This window comes from Triturus cristatus, chromosome 8 (genome assembly GCF_964204655.1).
Source record: "Triturus cristatus chromosome 8, aTriCri1.1, whole genome shotgun sequence".
Classification (NCBI taxonomy): domain Eukaryota; kingdom Metazoa; phylum Chordata; class Amphibia; order Caudata; family Salamandridae; genus Triturus; species Triturus cristatus.
Window position 1 is genome coordinate 1,570,690,963 of NC_140591.1, and position 20,490 is coordinate 1,570,711,452.

Sequence of the window (20,490 nt, forward strand, 5' to 3'; positions counted from 1 at the left end):
GACCGCGATGGAGGGTAGATTAGATACTGGGATCAAGTTTGTCCTTCTGAAAATGTACCTTCTCAGTCAAGTGAAAAGAGTCCTAATTACAGTGGAAGTGGCCACGAGGAGCAGGGAAGTATTGTGGATGGTCGCTGATGTAGCACGAAGAGCAGGCCTGGCATCGCAGAAGGTCATCGCTTTAGCACGAAGATCATGTTGTCATCACGAACAGTTGGGCTGTAGCTTTTTGGTAGCACTCTCCACAAGCGGTTGATGCTGTAGCGAGAAGGGTCAGGTCGACTGAACTTCGCATTGAATGGCACTGCAAGCGACAATGTTTTGGCACCAAAGGCCACAGTTTGGGTTACAAAGAACCCAAAAACATATGTTAAGCTCCAATGAGGCCTTACTAAGGCTTCAGAACCTGAGGGGCACCACTTGGGGTCAGGGGCTTGCTCCAGCTGGATCTGGAAGCTGGTTCAGGTGTTTGGGAGTCTGTTATGGCCATGCGGCTCTGAACAGGAGGCCAGCAGACTAGCTTGAATACACCTCAAGCCACTTTCTTTCACCACCCTACACCTCCTGCTTCTTTCCCTCTTTCTTGCAGATTATTTTGCATCCGTGTTGACTCTCTTTGCCACTGTTTTCCTACCTTTATCTTCCTCCTACTTCTCCCCTGTCTGCCTTGCTCTCTTGCTCAGGGTCAAAGCTGGATGATGATTAATATATCCTGGTTCTCAACGATTAGCCGTGGTGTCCACCACCTCTACCCATGGCACAAATTAAGCACTGTGTACATGAGTTTATTTATTGCAATAGCTTGAGCACACACTGCCTAATTTTCTTTGTGCTAACACCATAGATGACTGGGTTTAAAGTGGATGGCACTAAGAAATAAAGGTTGGCCACAGTAACATGCACATGAAGAAGGATATGCCTGCCAAATCTATGTGCCAAAAAAGAGAATAATGCAGGCACATAAAACAGTGTTATTACACAAACATGTGAGGCACAGGTGCTGAATGCCTTTTTGCGGGCATGTAGCGAGTTCATGTTCAACACTGCTCTGAGAATCAGAAAATAAGATACAACAACTAATACTGCATCTAATGCCACCACCACAATGGCTGCAACTAACCCAAAGAAGATATTGATTGTCACATCAGCACAGGCTAACCTGGCTATGCCCATGTGCTCACAATAACTATGAGGCACAATATTGTTGTTGCAGTATGGCAATCTGCGGAGCAGAAAGATGCAGGGTGATACTACAGAAAGGCTTCGGATAAGCCCTAATATTGCAATTTTCCTAATGAGAGTGTTTGTAAACTTCAAAGCATATCTAAGCGGGTCACATATTGCAATATAGCGGTCATAGGCCATGGCCACCAAAATGGCGGATTCCAAACAATAAATAGAATGAACGAAGAACATCTGGGTGAGGCAAGCGTGGAATGTAATGTTCCTGGCATTAAACCAAAATATGCCTAATGCTTTAGGCAATGTGCATGAAGGTAAGACCAGGTCTGTGGCTGAAAGCATTGAGAGAAAAATGTACATAGGTTCATGGAGGCTGCTATTGGTTACAATCAAAAAGAGCACAACCAGGTTTCCTATCAGAGCCCCAATGTACATAAGACAAAATGGAATGGCAATCCAGTGGTGGGAGTCCTCCATCCCCGGAATCCCCAGCAAGAAGAACACTGAAGGATGTCTGCAGCTGCTGTTGAAAGATGACGTCATTGGCAGAGACATCATCAGAAACTGATTATAGAGAGTTCACTGCTCCTGTAAAGAAACCAAAAATGATTGTTAATTTAGTTGTGTCCAGTTCCCACGCTGTAGCTCCTCCCTTGAGTGTCTCCTTTGTATTAATCATATTCTATGTCATTCTGTCATCTGCATCATATATGTAGCCCATATAACTGACAGCGTTTCAGTGCCATCATACCCTTCATGTGCATGTGCTGGTATTGCACAGAAATAAGGGGTACAATGGTCCATATTTCAGAAGCAGAAGATATTATTTCCAGGATATCTGTGAAATATGCATTTACGGAGCACTAGACTAGAGTCTGATTTCTATCCATCCAGCTAACTAGCCTTGAAGCATAACAATGTATTTATCCAGAATGACTTCCAATGCAACTTTTCAAAGCAGTCAGTGCTCAATTAGCAATCACTCCATTCCAGCTACTGCATTCTGATCATTCACATTGCAATGAGGGCCCTTTGTTAGCTAAGAATTGCAGGAGGAGCTTCAGAAATCTTTGAGTTTAATCATTGCCTATTGCGTTTAACTATAGTCTATTTATGAATTCTGAACAAATTAATTTATGTACGGGTCCATTGATAGTTCTAACTTGTATGCAGTGGATTTAGGATTATGGACATCTTGTGAGAGCATATGAGTTTTAACAAAACAAATCGTCTTTTCCACGTCTCACTGCTGACTACATGAACCCAAGTTCATGAGTGTTTATGACTAGTCTTGGTTCTGCTTCCCCTCTGGTACATCATGTCTAAGGAATGTTGGCATCGGTACCAAGGTACATTTCAACCTTGATTCATGCTTCACTGCAGAATAATGCCAAGACTTGATAATACGGTTAACCCTGCGGTACCTTGCTTGCTTCGAGATACACCACTACAGTTCTGGAAAAGTAACTAATCCTGCACTATCCCTAGCTTTCCTTGCCCACTCCTTTATATGTCAACCATTACCTACCCCTACATGCCAATTATGCTTATCAGTTCTGCTTTAAGTGTACACAATCAGTACTACAGTACGGATAGTAAACACTATATTGAAAGAGCTGACCAATGTTTGCTTTGAGAAGCACTTGGGGTTGTATTGCAGATGGATGTAGGGTCCTCAAAGCATTGACTGTGACAACTAAAGATTCTCATCATTTATTTCACCATTTAACTTAAATTAATTTGCTTGCATTTACTGCTGGTAAAAGTTGTAAAAGCCTATCATTTCTACCAACCATCAATGAGATGTACTAAATCATTGACAACACTCCATCCTACCACCTAGCTACCAGTACGTTTCAATTTCCGCTACTGTCCCTGCTCATTGCCTCGACCTGCAAATGTACTATTTCAACTCAGTTCTAAACAGTTCAGGCAGTAGTATCGCGCCAAGGTCATGTAAAGGTCAGGCCTGTCAAGGTCAAGACCATGATACAATAAATGTTTAATGATCTAATGGACATAAAAGGCAGTGGTTGCTTATAGCATGGTGTGCATTGTTTTGGCATTTATCAGTCTCGGCAACACATTTTTCAACATTTGAGATTTTAGCCCTCTTATTTAATTCCTCTTTATTGATACAAGAGGACCTCATCGCCCCACCAGCAGTGCGAGGGAAGCCGCGTTTACAGAGTGGTGATATATATATATATATTTTGTGAGAGGTTTACCGTCTTTTATTTTGGACACAGGAGATCTATTAAGAAAACTAAATGACATTGTTTGGAATCATGACTATCTGCTTATTTCATTAGATGTCTCGTCTTTTATACACGAGTATACATCATATGGATGGTTTAAAAGCGATAGAGCAGTTTCTAAATACCAGACCGATCTGCTTTTACAAGCATAACAAAATGATACTGACCATGATTTCTATGTGCCTTGAGAATAACTTTTTTTTATTCCAGAACCAGGTGTTTCAGCAGGTTTGGGGTGTGGCTATGGGGGCATGTTTTTCCCTAAGCTATGCCTGTCTGCACATGGGGTTCTGAGAAGAACAGGTTCTCAGGTCCACCTTTGAAGAAACAATGTCAAACAACACAATAAGGTGGTACAGGTACATATACAATTTGCTAATAATTTGGAGAGGCACAGAGATTGGTGCCCTCCAATTCATTGAGCAAATAAATGACAACAATCTTAATCTCAGGTTTTCTGGTCAGGTCAACAATGTATCTATTTGTTTTTTGGATGTGGAGATTTCCGTTCAGAATAATCAGCTACACACTGGATTATATAGAAAATCCACAGATGGCAATGCCCTAATACATGCTACAAGCCACCATCCTGCCTACCTTATCCGCAGCCTCCCTTACGGAGGAATGCTGCGGATAAGGAGAATTTGCAGCTCCGACTTAGATTGTCTATCAGCACAGAAAGAATGCAAAGATAGATTTCTCAGGAGAGGCTACTCATTGGATGTGATCAACAAAGCTATGATCTGAGCGAATGAACAGGGTAGAACACAGACATTGGTTTGTAAGACTAGCACTGTTTCAAACCTGGTATCAGAGGCAACACAGCCATCTAGACTAATTCTCACCTACAGTATTCAACATAAAATCATACGTAGGATGATAAATAAATACTGGGCATTGGTGAAAAATGACCCAGTCTTGGGTGGTACAATAACCAGGTCCCCTAACATAACATTCAGAAAATCTCGCTCTATGAATGATATGTTAGTCAAGAGTAGCTCTGAGGTGAGAAACAAAACAACTTGGCTTAATACCAGCAAAGGGTTTATCAAATGTGCTGTTGGCAAAGCTTGCAAACACGGTGTCAATAAGACTGAATATGTCACGACTTTCAATAACAAACCAGTCCACATCAACAAAAAACTGACATGCAAGACTGAGTTTGCCGTTTATGTGCTGGAGTGTCCCTGTGGCCAGCGTTATGTTGGTAGCACCAAGATACAGGTCCACAAGTGGATACTTCAGCACATAAGGGCAATCAACAACAGGGATGTGACGTACCCCGTTGCAAGACATTTTGGGGACATACATGCAAAAAAATCAGTTGAGCTTAAATATTTTGCTGTGGACACGGTCCCTCCCTTGAGAAGAGGTGGTGACTGCGAGGCTTTGTTGAGACGGTTGGAGACTAAATACATTTTGGAGCTGTATTGTAAGACTCCGAACGGCTTGAATTACAGTGAAGATTTTTTTACATACATATGACACTGGACTCTTTTTGAACTGTTTAAATCTTGTCTCTGCCTCATAAATGTTTTTATCATTTTGGTTTTTGTAGTTTTGCATTAATTTGCACATGGGAATTTATGGGTTCGCTAGATGACACTTTAATTTGCACCTGCATTTTATTAAATTGGGCATATTAGCATGTATTCACAATTGCAATAATTTGGCATTGAGTTGCATACAAATAGAACCGTATTGGACTGGCAATATGCTTTTATTCATATGATAAAATTTAAATTTGTTTTACTTTTTCTATGCAATTTTTACCAAATTTACATGGGTTCTTAACATTATGTTCTTGCACGGTTTATGAGCTTTATATGCACGTATTTAATATTTATTTATTTATTTACATATTTATTGATATTTTATATCACCATTGCTCATTTTGCACTATTTCTATCATGCCAACATCAATTCATAATATGTTGAACTGATCTGCTTTTGTGAAATAAACTGATGAGATTTCTTCCATGTCTATTACTTCTATAGTCACGGCTAGCATCACTGTCACTTTAAAAGGTTATGCATGCTCCCTAAACGTGTCATGTGATCAAGGCCCCACGAGGGCTGAAACACGTTATGGCTGTGGTACATGGGATAAAATAAATAATTTGCACCATACTTTGGGTTCGCTTTGTCCTTTCCTAAAAAAGAAGGATCCAAGAGACGTTCTACATTTTCACTGAAAAAACCATATGTTTTACAAACTTTATAGTTAGGAATTAGCATTTAAAAAATCTTTGAAATTCACTAAAAATAAATAGGTTTCAGGGACGTTATAGTTAGTTGGACATTTGAATCATATAAAACCAGAGAAATACACCCGTTATAGTTAGTTGAGCTAACTATAAATCGCACGCCCGCAATGAACTGGTGATGACATCACATATTACATCACTCATGACATGGTCAGTGACATCACTGATGACATCTCAAATGATATCATTGATGACATCACTGGTGACATCATCCAGTGAATGTGTGTTTCTGTAAAGTTTAAATATTTTTCAAATATATCTATGCCAAGGTGTATTGAAGAATGAGTGGATTTACAAGTGCCTGAATGGATTTTTTAGTAGGTGCGTGACTGACTGTATAAGTGAGTTATTGAATGTGTCTTACTGAATGCATGGGTTACTGACTAAACTGTGTGAAAGTATGTATTAGTCTCTCAGTTGGTGTGTAAGCGGCTGCAGGGGTTGGTGAGTAGCTACATGAGTGTCTATATGGGTTATTGATTTGTTGTCTGAGTATCTGTATGGGTGCCTGAGTGTCTGTGTGGGTGGGTGGAGGTGTGTGACTGTGCATAGATGTCTGAGTGGGTAATTCACTGGTTGTATGGATTCAAAAGTGCATCTGGGAAGGGCTGTATGGGTGAGTTAGTGTGTGTGTGGGTGTGTTGGTGAGTGAATGAATGTCTCAATGGTATATGTGTGAGTAACTACATATGTTTTAAGGCAGTATAAGTGAGTGTTGAAGTATATAAATGACTATACGTGAGAGCAAGTTATTTGAAGAGTGGGTGTATATATGAGTGTCTGCTTGTATCAGTGATTGTATAAGACAGTAAGTATGTGTTAGCATGTATGTGTTAGTATCTCCATAAATAAGTTATGTGGTGTGTGTATAAATAAGGGAGTTGGTGTGTATAACTGCATACACGAGTAAATGGGTATGTGATTGATTCTTTGCATGATTGACTAGGTGTGTGAGTAACTTTATGGATGAGTGGCGGAGTGTGACTGTATGTATAGGTGTATGAGTGCATATTATAGTACTGTATTGATGAGTAACTGCATGTATAAGTGACTGGATGTATGTGTAGAGCTAGGAAATAGTGGGTGGTATGTAGTATCTTGCATTGTTGTGTGTATGGTTTCAAAAATAATAGTCTGTACGAGTCCTATTGCATTTGTAAATGCTTTTTTTTCCATATGATTGGCTGCCTGCATTCGCACTTTCTTTTGCCCGACCTGTCCAGACTCTCGCATGCATGTGATGCTTTACATCGTGCGCATGTGCGCCAAAAGTGTTACTCTGTGGTGCAGCGGCTGCTTCGGCTCGGCACGCAGTGACTCAAACCACGCTCTGCTGGCTGGCTGCAGGCGTGTTTACCTCACTTTTCTTCAGAGCAGGTGCCGAGGCCCTGTGAACGAGCCCCTGTATAACCAACCATCCTTTGACACCAGACACTCAGCCCGACTGTTCAAACAGAGGTTTAATATCTCTCGCATGGGCGGAGGCAGCTGGTGACGGATAAGAGATCTGAAAAGGTGGCTGGAGGGGTTAGTTTGGGGACAGCGGGGCCCGGCTTTTGTGATAAGAGAGGTAAATAGGTCCAGTGAAAGGGGTCAAACAAGTGTTAGCTGCCATCTCTTATTGGGTCTTCAGTTAAAGGAGAGACCCCCACCTCTGAACAGAATAACAAAGTTAACAGCCCCCTTATATTTATTTATGTAATATCTTATGTAGCATCGACTCCACCCAGTGGGGCTTCATAGCGCAGTATGACGCACTGTTAAAGACAGCCTGTCAACCATTTATTGTCTGCTGTGAACACGCTCCTAATGCAGTTGAAATCAGTTTTGCTTTCTTTTAAGAATTACGTCCTAAACACTGACAGTGTGCTAGTTTTTTTATGTCTCAAAACTATATCTAAATAACTTTAAAGTGTATTATTATTATTATTATGGAATTTTATAAAGCGCATGGTTACGCACCCCGGCGTGTCCCCGCGCTGAGTAAGAAAAGTGAGGCGGCTAGAACAAGGAGGTTACATCAATGCTGAGCGAAAGAGGTGAGTTTTAAGTGCTCTGCGGAACTTAGCCTCTGAAGGTTCCAGACGCAGCTCCATCGGAAGCATATTCCAGCTCTTAGCTGCAAGAAACCTGAAAGATCTCCCCCCCCCATACGGGCTTTATGGATTTTGGGGACGACTACCAGTCCGGTGCCAGAGGATCTGAGCATCCGCTCCGGTCTATAGGGGGTGATAAGGTTGTGTAGGGGAGCGGGCGCCCAGCCCCTAATAATACCGTGACACATGCAAAGTGCTTTGAAGGTAATCCTTTCTCTGACCGGATGCCAGTGTAGGGACTTCAAAGCAGCTTTAGAAGCCATTCTTCTTGGAAGCCTCAGCACCAGCCGGGCTGTGGCATTTTGAAGAACCTGGAGACGATTGAGGCTTCTAGCTTTTACTCCCAGGTAGAGGAGGTTAGAGTAATCGAGTCTAGATGTGACCAAGGCATGCACAAGAGTCTGCCTGGCACCAACAGGGAGTAGGTCCAGGATCTTCCTTAGACTCTTGAGCATACCGAAGCACATTCCGACAACCCTATTAATCTGGGGAGCAAATGATAGGTTGGAGTCAAACATCACCCCAAGATTTTTGGCCTCTTGACACGGCACAGGAGTGGAGCCCAGGCATGCTGGCCACCATGTCGAGGACCACACGTTCGGTCCACCTCCTACCACGAGCACTTCAGTTTTGGACCCATTCAGCTTCAGGCAGTTGTCAGACATCCAGGATGCAAGCTCCTGCATGCAAGCACTGAAGCTGGATGCCGCAACATCAGGTGCCCGTGACAGCGAGATGACCATCTGTGTGTCATCTGCATATGACACTAGTTGGATGCCATGACTTTCCACAATGGTGGCTACAGGGGAGACATAAAGGTTAAACAGGGTGGGGCTAAGGGCAGAGCCCTGAGGGACCCCTTGATCAAGATTGAACACACGAGAGTAGTATTCTCCCTGTCTGACCTGAAAGCCCCTGTCAGTCAGGAAGGATTGGATCCACCTCAGTGCTAACCCGGTGACTCCCCCTTTATTAAGACACTGTAGCAAGGTGAAATGTGCTACAGTGTCAAAGGCTGCACTTAGGTCAAGTAAAATGAGGGCCATAGTATGCCCCTTATCGGCTCCTTGCCTAATGGTCTCGGTGGCCATGAGCAGTGCGGACTCCGTGGAGTGGCGTGCACGAAAACCAAACTGAGTTGTATGGAGCAGGTTGGCTTTCTCCGCAAAAGCCATAAGTTGAAGATTTGCCACCTTTTCTGCCACTTTGGCCAGGTAGGGGAGGAGTGAAATAGGACGGAGATTATCCAGCCTATCCCAACTAAGATTAGGTTTTTTTTGAAGCTGGAGTACTACAGCCTGCTTCCAGCTTTTGGGTACGGTGCCCGATTTGAAGGAAATATATGAAGGAAGTATATGAGAGCAAGCGATAATCCAAAATATTTTAAACATTTATATATTTCTAACTGTAATAAACTTATATTATGGTAAATATATTTTCTCAAAATCGGGTCGGGTGCAGTCTCCTTGCACGCTGGGTGTGCTATTGCCATGTGACCTTAAAAAATAGCATTTGATTAGTTCATAACATTTCCCATTGTAGCAGTTGGAGAACGCCACCCATTTTAGTCATTCTCTCTACAGCATTTGATGAGACACACCTCTTCTGCTTAGAGAGTTTTTCTGAAAACGTTTTGCTATGTACACATATCTTACACTACACACAACATGCAACCATCATCTTCATCAATATTCATGCTCTGCAAAGTAGCCTTCCACCTGTGTTAGCCATGTACCTAAAAGTTACATCACCGAAGTTTTCCCCACTATGAGAGGTAACATGGTTGCATATGCTGTCCATAGCACAATGTAATGTGGTATGGCCCATGGGCAGTATCATGCATAGATAATGAACACACGGACACAGATAGATAGTGGAAGTGGGTACGGGCAAATGCGCTCAACTCCTTTTTATTACCAGGGTCACATATCCAGTGACGTCTGTGCTGGATGCATGTGGGGTGAGTGTAAACCAGCCCTCAGGGAATGGTTGCTGCTAGCATCAACTACAACAGTAATCATTGGAAGACACACAGAGATTCAATAATAAAAGGGTCAATAGTTTGTGCTGCAGTAAGGTAGGGACAGTAGATGTGAAGTAATACACAAAAGATTCTATCGTAAAAGAACGATAACTTGTGGTATACTGAGATACAGGCAGTAGATCTGAAATAATACACAAAAAGATTGTATCATAAAGGGTCCATCAGTTCTAGTGCACTCAGATAACCACATCAAAAGCATGCAGCATGTGCAAAGCCAGCGATGATGCGTGCTGCGGGTGGGCCGTACTAGGAGCAATGTTTATTGCCTACAGGGCTGCATCATCTGCAATAGCTACTTGATCTGAATTGTGAACACTGCTGTCTGCAGTGTAGGCCAGAGAGAGAGGTCAACTAGGGCCCACAGCCATGTGGCATTGACTTGAGCTGCCCAGTTTGTAATACACGAAGGAACAAAAAGCGTGTGCGGAGCCTGCAAAGATGCGTATGCGTGGTGCGGACCGAGCGCACTGGAGCAATGTCATTTGCCTACAGGACTGCGTCATCTACAATAGCGACGCGATCTGAAATGTGAACACTGCTGTCTGCAGTGTAAATTGAAGGCAGTAGTCAGCGCACACATCCATGAATACTTTTTCTCAATTCTTCTTCACAAAATACAACAACATAAATTACAAAAAACTCTGCAATAAATAAATCAAAACAATTCGAATTGCGATCTCTGCTGTCCACAGTGTAGACTGTTATTCAGTGTTCTTTTCCACTACCAAGAAGAATTTGGTCATTGTAGTAAACCTATAACTCATCTTAAAAAAGTTCTTCAAGCAAGTATACTAAAAGGATATTGTGTATATTTCAATAGACGTTGTAGTTAGTTGCCTACTGAATACTGTAATTAAACAATCACCACGCGATCTGAATTGTGAGCCCTGCTGACTGCAGTGTAGGCCAGAGACAGTGGTCATTACCGCCTCACAGCCACTTGCCGTTGGATTCGGAAGCACGGAGTTGGTTGCACCTGATCGGAGGGGGTACACAGAGATCATCACAGACTTTAACTTCTGACATCCTCAATCATAGAATCAATACCCCGTTTCACTGTTCGGACCTGCTATACCGCGGTGTACTCCAGCGACTGCAGTCAGCCAAGTCCAATAATCATGTGCAGCAGTTAGCTATGGAAGCACAGAGGGTGATGCACCTCAACAGAGGGAGTTGTGTGAAAACCAAGCAGAATGGACATTGTCCATTCTGGGATCAAGACACCGTTCCACTGTTGGGACCTAGAGTTGGTTGCACCTGGTCAAAGGGAGTACCTTCATCTCCACTCTCAGATGCAGTTCTAACATCATCCATTGTGGGTTCAAGACACCGTTCCACTGTTGGTACCTGTTGGACTACTGTGTTTGTAGTATACAAAGCATGCCAGAGTGCTGGGCCTCAGGCTGGGCGCTGTGTGCCTGTGTTGCGGTAGCCAGCGTTGATCTCAGGAGCCTTCCGAACTCACAGACCTCGGCCCAGGAGCTTCTGCCAGCACGTGGTGGGCCCTCTTTCACATACGGCGGTGTCGGAAGTTGAACTGTGGGGCATAGGTGCATTGCAGCGGCCATGACGGTTTCTGGGTACCAGCAGGCTGAGAGCATCATTTACGCAGCCACCTTCGCTCATGGCGTTAGCCTCATGGAGGTGTAAGCTGCGCAGACCTGGAAGACACGTTCGCAATTCCGGAAAAGAACCAAACCCAGAGAAACGTGCCATTTATTCATACCCCTACGCTAGACTTGCGGACCGCGAGCAAGCCCACTACACTAAAGATTGGGAGGGGGTACGTACGTGCTAATTTTTCATAATCTTCCCTACTGACTGTACTATTATGGTTGCATCCACTGTCCACTTCACTCAATAGACCATCAGTGTATGTTGACATGTACATGTCTGTGCTCTGCATACTCAAGTCTGTCCGGCACATCCCCTCAACACTTTGCATTGTATACTTTTATAATCGAGAATCACTTGCCACCTTCGCACATACTTTGCTCCCAACTCTCCCCACATTCTGCATGGTGTGGCAGAGGTGCCATGCCATGTTTGGTTTGTGTACATGGCTAGCCAAAGTTCCCACAGTACGTAGTGTTGTTGTGTCTGCTAGGTGTACATGTTCTTTGTCATGTTGTATGTGATTATATAAGGTACCACGTTTATTCACGAGCAGTGGTTTCTCCCATTTACATATAACTGTCTTAAAGAGGATACAGAAGTTTTTCTCACAGGTGAAAAGTGCGACGACAATGGCAGTCATTCATTACTATGCAAGAATGTCCAACTGCATGGCGCTTCTAAGCTTACAGCCCCTAATCTTGCATGCTTTCTTAAAAGCACGCAAACTCCCACAATCAGACCAACATTCACACAGCTTTCTAACAGCAGTTATCTGGTTCTTAATAACATGGACTGCTACGGAATGTGAGCTGGCATACCGTATGTCCTTACTGTTTCAAACCGAGTAACTTCCTGTGGCAATCTCTATTCCCACCCACACAAAGTAACTCCCAAAGTTCAACCTGGCCTTCAATACCTACTCTGAAAACAGGTTTGACACTAAAGTGCAGTACCATGTACTATTCTCTTCACTGTACCAGAACTGAAAATTTAAAGGTTTTACCCAGGCACTGTCCTAGCAGTAGTCTGATGATTTAGTCAGTTTCCAAGTACTCATGTTGTGAACCATACATTACCACATAGACTGGTTCAAATGTCTATGCAGTATGCATGCAATCTTCTAACATACTATACACTTATCTTTCACACCTTCAATTCCCTAGTCAGTATCCATACAGTCCAGCAAACATCCTGTCACTCCCTTTGCACTCCTCTAGTGACCCATTCAGTACCAAGTACTAATCCATTCACCGTGTCAAAAGCCAACCACTTATAAATTCACCCAGGCACTCTCCTTGCTGTACTCTAATCATTCAGTCAGTATCCAAGTACTCATGCAGTGAGCCAGGCCTTAGCACATAGACTGCTTCAAATGCCTATTCACTATGGATGCAGTCCTCTAATCACCTACACAGTTGTCTTTCACACCTTCAATTCCCCAATCAGTATTCATACACTTCCAGCAAACACCCTGTCACTCACCCAGTGTGTCTCCTTATAGTATTGTAATCATTCAGTCAGTTAGCATGTAGTCTTTTAGGGCCATATGTAGGTAACATACTATTTACCGATTCATAAATACCGAATTTTCCCGATTCGGTATTTATGAATCGGTAAATAGTATGTAGGTACATAATCGGTAATTATTACCGATTCGGTAAATATCGGTATTTATGAATCGGTATTTACCGAATCGGTAATAATGCATCCCTACCCATTCATTCCTATGGGCCTGGAGGCCCATAGGAATGAATGATAAGCCAGTTACTATTACCGATTCATAATAGGGGAGGCATTATCATGGGTGGCAGGGTGTCACATTGACACCCTGTTGCACCCCTGATTCGTGTATGTGTGCACATGTGGCGCACATACATGCCCTAAGGGCATGTATGTCTGCCACATGGCACTTTACAAATAACACAAAAATGCTTTTTGAAAGGTATTCGTCATTTACCATCAACTTGTAGTTGGTGGTAAATAACGAATCCAGACACCAATAATGCACTCACTTGAGTGCCCCCTACATCGCATTTCTGGATTCGGTATTTACCGAATCGGTATTTTACCGATTTCTTTTATTTCCGATTCGGTAAATACCGAATCCAGAAATCAGCCACCTACATCTCAAGTGCCTCAATACCGGTCGGTAACGGTATATTTACCGAATTTCGGCCGTTACCGACCGGTATTTGGCTACCTACATGAGGCCCTTAGTGAGGTAGTCTTTAGAGCATGAACTGCTTCAAAGTAGTATGCACTATGCATGTAGGGGCCGATTCACAGAACTAACTTAAGACAAAATCCTAAACATGTTACTTTTGGTATTCACAGAAGTTAGGATTTTGTCTTAAGTTTGTCTTAAGACAAACTTAAGACAGACTTAAGACAGACTTAAGACAGTCTTAGGACAGACTTAAGACAGACTTAAGACAGACTTAAGACAAAATCCTAACTTAAGTCTGTCTTAAGTCTGTCTTAAGTCTGTCTTAAGTTTGTCTTAAGTCTGTCTTAAGACTGTCTTAAGTCTGTCTTAAGACTGTCTTAAGTATGTCTTAAGTTTGTCTTAAGACAAACTTAAGACAAAATCCTAACTTCTGTGAATACCAAAAGTAGTAAGTTTAGGATTTTGTCTTAAGTTAGTTCTGTGAATCAGGCCCGTAGTGTTTTAATCTTCGTCATACTTGTGGTTCAGGGCTATAGTTTCTTAGTCAGTTTTTATATAAAATGTGTTTGTACAGTAATGGAATAGTATAAATTTGAAAGTTATTAATATACATTTATTTGTGATTCTTTTTAACAGATACTGTATTTCAACGTTAAAATAGAGAAATCATGCCAGAAAAAAAAAAGAAAAAGAAAAGAAACTCAGAAAGGCGCAGGAGCAGGAGTGTTTCTCATCCGTTTGCACTCTTCTCGTGCAAGATTGTTCGGATGAAGGATCCTTAGGTGTTTCATCATACTTGCCGTGTCGTACGAGTATTTCTTGTTAGGATCCCCTCGCGACAGCACTTTTTTGCAAATCTTGCACGTGACCAAGGTGGCATTGGTCTTTGTTTGCCCCTCGGGAAAAGTACAAAATTTCCACACCACTGAAGAAAAACATTGTGGGTGTGGTGCCTTCTCCAAAAATTCATCCTCAGATTCGGTGAATATTTTAAAGCGGCAACATTTACAGTTATTGTAAGTTAAACTTATAAAATTTTGTTAGCCATAAGCATTTTATATATGTGTGATTTGTATCTTGTGGTATTTTACGGAGAATAGCATGTTGTTTTTTTTTTAACAATCTTTCTGATTTTTTTTTTTTTGCCCGCTGTTAAGTGATGAGTATGATTGAAATCACTATTTCTAGTGAAATTCAATATATTCTGAGAACAGCAAAAAAGGCAAACAAATTACTTTGTGGAAATTATGCTGTGTTGTAAAAAATGTATTATTACATGTTATATATATTTTTTTCTTTTCTTTCACAGATCCAAATTTTAAAATAAGCAATTTATATGAATTTAGATTGCAATGAAAATCTAAAAAAAATGAATACCATTTTTTATTCCTATTACTGTGAAGGTAAGTGTAACTAAGTCTCAATATGCAGAATGAGGAGGTCTGCAAGAAGCTACAAAGCTGAAACACATTTCTAAAAACACTCTGTTTATACCTATGTAGTTTTGAAATCTGACCATAATCAGATATCATGTGACCTGCAAAAAAAGAGATTTGAGGGGTTCATAATATTTCCCATTGTACCTATTGAAGGACCGCAATCATTTCGATCATTCTTCTTTGAACATCTTTGCAGACAAAACTCTGTGCTTATCTTCTATCATTCGCAAGGAATTTTAAAACCGGAAATATGTCACTTTTTGTAACATAGTTATTGCGCAAGACACTCTTTCATATTTACAAAGAGAGGAAAAGGCACTCTGTGCACTTTTCATACTCCATGTAAATACAACCTCATTATGCACACCACTTTGCGTTGAAAGGGTGCTCTATAAGTGTTGTTGTGCATGATTGCACTGAATACTCATAGAACAAGACACATGTCTAGATTTATCAGAAATCATGAATCTCAATATGTGTGTGAATGCTGCACCATTCTAAAATTGGGGTAGGAAAGCACAACAAGGAGAATTGTTTTCATTTCTCCACATTTTTATATCTTCAATGCATGCTGAAATGCATTTTCTCATTGTTTTTGTGCAGGAAGGTGTGTCTTCCTGTAGAAAAACAAACAGCACATGACACAGATATCCTTGCACTATGGTGCAAAGGTGCCTGTGCCACCACATGGATGCAGTTTGAGGCAGCCGTGCAGAGAGAAGCATAGATTTGCAAAATATTTATGTACATATGTTGCATCCCTGTACTTCGGAAGTACTACAGCACACTGCAGTTAAAGAGGTTACTGTGTGCTGCTGCAGCACATCCTCATAATTCTGCACGTATACATTCACCATCCGCTACGAATGCATTCATTCAGTCAATTATGTACTACACATACATTCATCTAAACTTTCACACACTAACAAAGAAATGTAGCTCTTCTTTTAAACCAGGAAAGTTAGTTCTTAGAAGAACTTTTTTTTTCTTCTTTCTTCTTTTATATGTTTTTGGGGGGGTTTTCTAACAATTTTTCTGGAAAAAAAAAAAAAAAACAGGAGGAACCAAACAATGAACTTCAGGGAACAAAAAACAAGCAAAAAAAAACCTAGCAAATGTGACTTTCTTGCCGGCGTCAGATCAGATCGATCGACTGCTCACCGTAGCACAAAGTCTCATTGCACTTAGCGCAGAGCACTTTTAAAAATTTAAATTGAGGACGGATGTCCAAGTTTTGGGCTGATGGATGCACTCTTGAAGTGCTCGCCTGCGATGAGGTGGAAGGCGCAGGAGCAGGAGTGTTTCTCATCCGTTTGCACGCTTCTCGTGCAAGATTGTTTGGATGAAGGGTCCTTAGGTGCTTCATCATACTAGCTGTGCCACACGAGTATTTCTTGTTAGGATCCCCTCGCGACAGCACTCTTTTGCAAATCTTGCTTGTGACCAAGGTGGCATTGGTCTTATTCTGCCCCTCGGGAAAAGTAAAACATTTCCATACCACTGAAGAAAAACGTTCTTTGCGTGGTGCCTCCTCCAAAAATTCACCCTCAGATGTATGAGGAGATGCAGGTGATGCCTGCTGCCCTGAAGCCATTTTTAGTTGAAAAAAGTTAGAGCTAAGTGTAAACTTAGTCTAAAAAATCTTCTTCTTTGCAAAGAGATGCTCCACCAAAGAAGGTCAAAGAAGAATGATTGAATTAGGTGGGGGCTTTCAAAAGTTAGAACAGGAAGTGTAATGAACCGATCAAATCTCTTTTTTTGCAGGTCACATAGGATCCGCGCACCCTGCGCTTACGCAACACGCACGCAGCGCGCATCCGCGAAATTAAATAAAAAAAAATTATAGGATTAGATGTAAAAATATATTAGTTTTAAGACTAGTTGAGAGTTTGTCTTCAATTAATATTCACATGAAATACATATATATATGTTTTTTTAAATGTTAAATATTTTGCGTGATCCGCACACCTACCGTGTCATAGATGCAGATGACGCATCACGGAAGCGCGTAAACGTCGCGTTACGTACATCAAACGTGTCGCGTATAGACTGGGAGTCGCGTACCGGTCACATTGCGATCGCGCACTAAACACGTACCCAACGCATACCATGCGCGGATGCTAACGCGCAGGGATCAAGAACGGTGCGCTTAGGGTCCAAAAACATGGAAAAAAAATATAGAAAATAAAGTTTTGAACATATAGTTAAAGAAATATTTTTTAAAATATAAAAAAATACGTTTGAAAAAGCCAATAAAAACAAAAAATATTTTTTAATTTTTAAAAGAATTAATTGAAAAAATAAGTTTAAAAAATGGTGATAAAAAAGAATTTCAAAAAACATAATTAATGTAATTGACACACTAAATTTAAAAAATATAGAAATCCAATGTAAATCATTAAACATGATATCTTTAGAGATAAGTTATAGATAGGAATTAGCATTTAAAAAACCTTTGAAATTCACTGAAAAAACTAAAGGTTTCATGCACGTTATAGTTAGGAATTGGCATTTAAAAAACCTTTGAAATTCACTGAAAAAACCAAAGGTTTCAGGGGCGTTATAGTTAGGAATTGGTGTTTAAAAAACCTTAGAAATTCACTAAAAAAAACATAGGTTTCAGGGGCGTTATAGTTAGCTGGACATTTCTCTCGTACAAAACCCTAGAAATTCCCCTGTCATAGTTAGTTCAGCTAACTATAACTCACGCCTCCGCAATGCACTGCTGATGACGTCACATATTACGTCACTCATGACATGGTCAGTGACATCACTGATGATATCAATGATGACATCTCAAATGACATCACTGATGACATCACTGATGACGTCATCCATGTGATAAGTTAGTGCATCTTCTCACACCCTAATATAACCTTTGATACACCGACTCAAAATTTCAGACGGCCATTTTGAAATCCATAGATACTCCAATACCAATAACTACACACCCACTCATTGACTCTTAGGTCTACATACATCTCCACTCACTCACCTGTACAGTCACTCGTACTTACAGTCACTCCGTACAGGACTATCAAATGCATGTATACTCCTATATAGACACTCACACACCACCAATCATCAATTGAGGTACTGACACACCTAGTCAGTCATGCAAATAATTAATCACAGTCCAATTTACTCACCTATACAGTTAAAGACACTCAAGTTCACTTACTCATAAAAATACTAACAAATTCTGACGCTCTTATACAATTACTGATACAAGCACACACTCATCCATACAGCCACTCCCGCAATCACACACTCTCACATATAGATAGTTATATACTCTTACACACATATACACTGCGTTTCACATATGTAGTTACTGACACATGTACAACTGAGATATACATTCAATCACTAACACACCCTTACATACAGTCACCCAACCATACAGTCCATCACAGTTGCTCTCTTAAAACCATGCACCCATAGAATCACCCACTCACACATCTATGCACAGAGTCACACACACCCTACCCACACAAACACTCAGGCACCCATTCAGATACTCAGACAACCAATCAATAACCCATATAGACACTCATATAGCTATTCACAAAACCATGCAGCCATTTTTACACCAACACACAGACACATACAGACATTCACACAGTTTAGTCACTAGTCTGCAGTAAGATACATTTAATGACTCACTTATAGAGTCAGTTACGCACCTAGAAAATCATCCATTCACACACTTATACACCCACTCATTCTTCCATAGGCCTTTCACTATAAATATATAAAACATATTTAAACTTTACAGAAACACACAGTCACTGGATGACGTCATCAGTGATATCATTTGAGATGTCATCAGTGATGTCATGAGTGATGTCACTGACCATGTCATGAGTGATGTAATATGTGACGTCATCAGCAGTGCATTGCGGGGGCGCGAGTTATAGTTAGCTGAACTAACTGTAACAGGGTAATTTCTAGGGTTTTGTACGAGGGAAATGTCCAGCTAACTATAACGCCCCTGAAACCTCTGTTTTTTTAGTGAATTTCTTAGGTTTTTTAAACACCAATTCCTAATTATAACGCACCTGAAACCTTTGATTTTTTCAGTGAATATATGTATATATATGTATATATATATTCACAGAAAAAACCATAGGTTTCAGGCACGTTATCCCCCCGAGACTTTCAGGGTAGGAGCAGAGCGGAGCGCTCCACCTATTTTGAAAATTTCGCGAGGATTCGTCAACCGGCGCCAAAGTTATTCCAAATAGAATGTTGCGGATTTCCTATGGAAACACGGTCCTAACTATAACTATCTACTGGCGACCGCCAGTAGATGATATATATATATTCCAATCGATTTTGCTCTGCAAATGAAGATACCCATGCAGCGATAGTTTTCTCCTTTTATTGCAGGGCAGCACCTCGGGTCGGGTCACGAAGATTACTCCACCGCTGTGAGGCAGGTCTGTGTGTTTGAAGTGAGACACGACTAACAGAGCAGCGTGCCTGGCGGGATCAGTACAAGTTAAGCAGCGGGCTTGGGCATACTAAGAGAGCAACCCAATGGGAAATATGAGAAGAAGGGACTTGAAAGTGGCACCCACTATGGATTTAATACTGTTGGGAACTGCATCAACCAGAATGCTTTGCAGGTGACACGCCCAGTGGTGCGGGACTAACACTGACTTTAAAACACCTGAAAACACTGTGGCTGCTTTCCAACCCATTACAGAACGCCAAGCCATGAATAAGGAAACCCTTTTCTGAAACGTGTAGGCAATTGGTGTACACTGCTTGAAGGTGATTCCTTGTCCACTGCTGCTGCCCTGCAATAAAAGGAGAAAACTATCGCCGCATGGGTATCTTAATTTGCAGAGCAAAATCGATTGAATATATATATATATATATATATATATATATATATATATATATATATATATCAAACCACACTACCTCGATTTTTTTAAAAGAAGTCGAGCACACATAGATTCAAATCTCCAACAGCCCCTTTATTTGGCTCACAGCATGACGCGTTTCGCTTGAATAGCTTCATCAGATGCCTGCTGGATAAGCAGATTTCAAAAGCGCGGTGGTTCGGCGTTTTCCAAAATGTTTTTAGAGTTACCAAACTTTGCCACAATCCGCCGAACAGCTTTAGAGATGGGTGCTCATAGGTGCTGTGGCCACACCGAAATACCAAACCACACTTCCTCGATTTTTTTAAAAGAAGTCAAGCACACACTTTATTTGGCTCACCGCATTGTAGTAAGGACTCCCTTAATACGTACATACATTGTTAAGTTAGCATAACCACGTCAGAAGTTGGAAAGCCATCTTGCTGCTTTTGCACACGACACTGCGTTTACATGTTATTGCTTAAACGAACTGCTGACTCGAGTTTTGCCTCACACGAGAGCAATCTGTTGTTACCATCCTGAGCT

The 20,490-nt window shown here is 41.3% G+C and overlaps 1 protein-coding gene across 1 annotated transcript; it reads right to left on the bottom strand.

Annotated features, from left to right (window-relative positions):
• Positions 1–789: 789 nt before the first annotated feature.
• Positions 790–1,737, bottom strand: LOC146806202 (olfactory receptor 52D1-like). The gene has a single exon (XM_085620612.1). The coding sequence runs from the start codon at positions 1,735–1,737 to the stop codon at positions 790–792; it is 948 nt and encodes a 315-aa protein (XP_085476738.1).
• Between the last annotated feature and the right edge of the window lie 18,753 nt (positions 1,738–20,490).

Excerpts from the sequence above, each read along its gene's own strand:
- LOC146806202 (XM_085620612.1), bottom strand. The coding sequence starts at position 1,737 with ATGTCTCTGCCAATGACGTCATCTTTCAACAGCAGCTGCAGACATCCT.